The sequence below is a fragment of the Pinus tabuliformis genome, chromosome 5_1 (assembly GCF_031772625.1).
Source record: "Pinus tabuliformis cultivar Carrire ecotype Pingquan chromosome 5_1, CPIR1, whole genome shotgun sequence".
Taxonomy (NCBI): domain Eukaryota; kingdom Viridiplantae; phylum Streptophyta; class Pinopsida; order Pinales; family Pinaceae; genus Pinus; species Pinus tabuliformis.
In genome coordinates, this window is record NC_142305.1 from 417,598,511 (window position 1) to 417,603,338 (window position 4,828).

Consider the following 4,828-nt stretch of genomic DNA (forward strand, 5'->3'; position numbering starts at 1 on the left):
AAACACAAAAGAATCCAACCTTTATAAAATCCTAAATCACCCATGTATTTTGGAATTGATTCCCTCATCGGACGCAGAAGTATCCCTGACATTCCAATGACTCCAAATATTTTTTGTTCTCAGGATATCAACCACTTTCTCAGAAGTCATTAGACAGCCTAAGACTGTTTGTTTCGAATCAAATCCAATCGAATTTATAATATTTTCAGAAACACTGAAACTGGGCGCTTTATTAAAAGTAAGGTTATTTCTTTATTAAAAGTAAGGATGTTTATTTATTTTTATATTCTTTGTTAATAGAAAAATTAAACTTTAGTTGTAAAGAAAAAATAAATACATTAAATTTTCATTAAATGAAAAAAAATTATTATAAACTTCAAAATATATTTTGAGTTTGAGTAATAATAACTTAAATGTTAAATCAGAAATACACTAAACTAAACTGTTCTTAAATGGATAAAAATTATAAATTTAAAACTTATTTTATAAAAATTAAGAATTATAAATTTCCAATTATATTTTGAATTTAAGTAATAATAATTTAAATGTTATGCTATTTAAATTTAAATTTATATTTAAATATAAAAATTTATATTTTAATTATATTTATTATAAAATTTTATAATTAATTTTAATGTTAAAATGCAATTAAAAAATATACTTAGAAATCAAAATTATATTTTAAAAATGAAAATAAAAACAGCAAACAAATATTAAAACAAGCCTCTTTGATTTTCAAAATATGGACCTCTTACAACGTAAAACCAACACTCTATCCGAAATACCAATATAATTGCAACCTCTTCTAGTAACAAGCAACACTTTGATAGATAGTAAATATCAGTTGAGACGTAAATATAAATAAATATCACTTTACAGCCTGATGCATTGTTACTCTAATGTACTCTTGCACCAAGTATTCCATAATCGCCGGGGATTTAAGGTTGAAAATACCATGTAATTAATAAACGGACAACGTGCTGCAATCATGTGCAATTCTCTATTCATATTATTCAAATGAACCAAAATTGGAAATACTTTTGAAATGACGACACCATTTAACACCAGTTTGGTTCATATTAACAGCCAGCAACGCCACATGCAAACAGATTACAAAATTAATAACAGACAAAACAAAATGAATGTTAAAGGGCCAGTTAGGCTTCACCCGACCTTCATATCGGGCCTGGGTTTAAAGGTCATAATACGCGGGTACCCATAAAATTTATGTATAGTTGTGGGCATTGGAAGCCAACTCCAGGTCTCCTCGCTTAAACTGTAAACTGCTATATCCATACATCTGCCAGAGGTGAAGCACATGCAATCCCCCACACCTACGCACTCAAACGAATCAAAATATGAATTCCTCTCAAAAACTTGGCACAACGATGAAGGCATCCTCGCAATCTCCTTCCAAGAGGAGGACGACGACTTTGAGTCGCTGTCAAACTCCCACAAAATGAGATCAATGATCTTCCTAACAGTGTACGGAGACGAGCCCCTCTTTTGGCCTCTGCCACCGGCAAGTAGAATCCGCGACCCGCAGGTGAGCAGCTTAGTCCACATGGTGTTGCCATTACCTAACTCTGGCAACGCTGTGAAAATGGAAGTACCTTCTCTTATGCTGAAACCCAAAACGCCCATACCCGCCGTGCGATGGAGGGTTGTGTAGTAGAAAAAACCATTGGAGAGAACAATTCCCCGTGATAGTCGGAAATCGTCCAAATTTTCCGGCAAGTGTCCGGCGATTACCCAGGACTTCTGAAACGAGTCATAGATTTCCACTATGCGGACATTACTCTGGCGGGACAACCCCACAACCACCACTTTGTAGGTTTCTTGATTTTCCACATTCCAGGCCACAATGCCTTTGGTCATAAGGATCTTTATTGATGACATCGGCGGAAGTTTCAAGAATTTGCCAGTGAGAGGATTGCAGACAACATATTTTCCATCAGGGATATCCAGTAAGAACAGGCCTTGGGCGGATCCAGAGAAATAAGCTCCACGCTTGGCCTTTTCGTCTCCCTGTGAAAGGAAGGAGAGGGAGATACAGGTATTCCATGTCCGTGTGAAGAAACAATAGGCAGAAGATTCAATCGAACAACCATCCATTTGGGAATTGAGTGTGCACAGAAACAACCATGGCTTTTTATTTGGAGGCACTTGACCCCATCTAGTGGTTATGAATTTAGTGGATGAGAACAGCGTGTTCCACTCCTTACAAACGCTGCGAGATCTACATAGGCAATCAACTGGGAGCGCCGCCAATATCTGTTCCCTGATATCCTCTGGCAATTCATACCACGCTCCCCAAGCCGAGAACCCTTCCACCGCTGCCATCTTCACAACGTCTAGACATTGCCTGCAGGAAGCTCCTCTTTCCCTAACATTCGTTGAAGGGAAGCTGCGCCATCACATCAGGCGTAAGGTGCATCGATGGTATCATGTAGTCTCATTCAAACAAACGCATGTAACCTATTTTGGAACGACAGCGACTCTGAGACGATATACATGTATTTATTTGCGTAATGGAACGACAGCGACTCTCAAAAATATAAAAATATTACTACTTTTTAAAAGAGATCGGAATCGAATCTGCGTAAATCTTACGATCAGCTTAAAAAATAGTAGTTGACGATGACAGTTGACAATGACATTTCAGTCAGTTACCGATCTCTATACATTAAATATCCTCTCTGTACATTAAAAATTGGATATTGCGGAGCAGCGGATGTATCCAGTTTTTTTTGGTCAGTTTTGTTTTTTTGGTGTCTTTAACAATGATTACGAATATATGTGTTATTGTTAAAATAAAATAATAAAGGGAAATTTCAGTAATTACTAAAATTAAAAGTACATATGTTAAAATAATAAAAGAAAAACGGCCTGGAGTATGCCGTAAAACTGCTTCTGCTTGGCTAAGAGCTCGTCTTCCTCGGACGTAAGGAAACAGGTTAACGGCCCAAGACCCAGAGGCATCTGGCAGGAGTGATGAGCCTGCTCCCTTACGGACCACCAGCGGGTTATTTCAGGTGGCGTGGTTTTCCTATCTAACTGTGATGAGTCAAACCGACATTCGCGGATAGCAGCCAGAGATGGCTGTCCTCACTGTTGGTTTTGACACCTGAGTTGATAGGTTTTTCCACCTAGGTGAGAAAAAAAAATAAAAGAAAATTTAAGATTAAAGTTAGAGTTCAATTTCATCTTTTTATGTGCGAAGATCACAAACTAATATATATACATTTTATTAAATCTCACCTATTTACTTAATTTTTTAATTTTTAATTTTTTCTTTTAATTTAAAAATAAAAATTAAAAAAAAAATTATTTTAAAATAAACATATATATTTGCATAACTAAATACTTTCTAAAATCTATATAAAAAAAAGAGTTAAATAAATATTATATGTAAACGAGTATTGGGAAGTTTCCCAAAAGCCATAGAAAAGAGTACATGTCTATTTCCATAACTAGACTTTCTAGAATCTTAAAATATAGTTAATAAAAATTATTGCATTTAAATGAGGATTTAGAGGTTTCACAAAATCCATGGAAAAGAGTAAAAGGGTTATTTGATTTATATGTAAGGGGATGAAGGAAGATTTAGGTAGTGAAGATATTTATGAGACATTTTGTAAAATTTAAGAACATGTATAGAAACGTTATTTTATTTATATTTTATGAAAGATGGCAGATTTTGTGTTGATATATGTAGTTTAAAAAATAAAAAATATAGAAATATTGATATAAGTTGTTTAAAAAAAAAAATTTATTAAAAAAGAGATAAAAGTTATAATGGAATATTTAATAATGATATTAGTTTTCTTAAGTTAATCTAAATATATTAATTTTTTTGAGGTTTTGCATCTCAAGAGATTTGATCTATTTCTAAATTTGATAAATATAAGGTTAATAAATTTAGACTAATCTTAATATAGACCAAAAATACTAAGTGCAGAGAGGTGCTCTACAAACCAATGTGAAAATGTTGTCTAGTAAACCTACATTTAAAAATATTAAACTAATAATTACATTAACAAAGTTATATATAGTAATAACAAAAAAATATGTAAAGAGATATGTAATTCATGATTATTCCTTCCATACTATAAGAGATGGTTAAAATATTTTTATTAATATATTGCTTAAAATAAAAGAAATGTGTAAAAATAGAGGATCTCTCCAAAGATCTAAAGTTAACATGAAATTATATTTGTATATTTATCTTATAAATATTTAAATTAACCTTTTATTCTTATTCTATTATATATTATACTTTTATATATTTAAATAATTACTTCAAAAAAATTTAAAATTTTATTTTATTTTTTAATAATTTTTTAAAACTAATTAAAAAAACTAAACTAACTAATATAAACAAAATAATAAAATAAAATATTTATTTATTAAATAATAAAGTAAAAATTGTATCCTCAATGGAGTGAGCATGAATTTCGAGATGAGATGTGGGTGGGGAGCCACATGGCATGAATTTAATTTTTAAAATTTATTAAAAGTCAATGCAATTTAAAAAACTCTGTAACCCACTGAGCCCCTTGAGAATCAATCTATATGGTAAATTAAGAAAATAAAGTCAAGGGATCCTCATCCACCTTAAGTTGAAAAAAAAAAAAAAAAAGTCAATTGATGCTCATCCACCATTACTAGATAGCTCTAATCATATTCAAAATTCCAGTCTTTTCAAAAGAGTTTTAGTTTAGAAAACTAACCCTATCAACTATATCTAAAAATCTAGAAAAAGTAATTAGGCCTATATGATCTATAATAAACTGAAACATATAAAAATGACACATAAAAATAAATA

The 4,828-nt window shown here is 31.6% G+C and overlaps 1 protein-coding gene across 1 annotated transcript; it reads right to left on the minus strand.

Annotated features, from left to right (window-relative positions):
• Positions 1–937: 937 nt before the first annotated feature.
• LOC149165252 (F-box only protein 6-like) lies at positions 938–2,477 on the minus strand. The gene has a single exon (XM_089431100.1). It carries the CDS (start codon positions 2,341–2,343, stop codon positions 1,165–1,167), a length of 1,179 nt encoding a protein of 392 aa, XP_089287226.1. The 5' UTR covers positions 2,344–2,477; the 3' UTR covers positions 938–1,164.
• Positions 2,478–4,828: the final 2,351 nt, after the last annotated feature.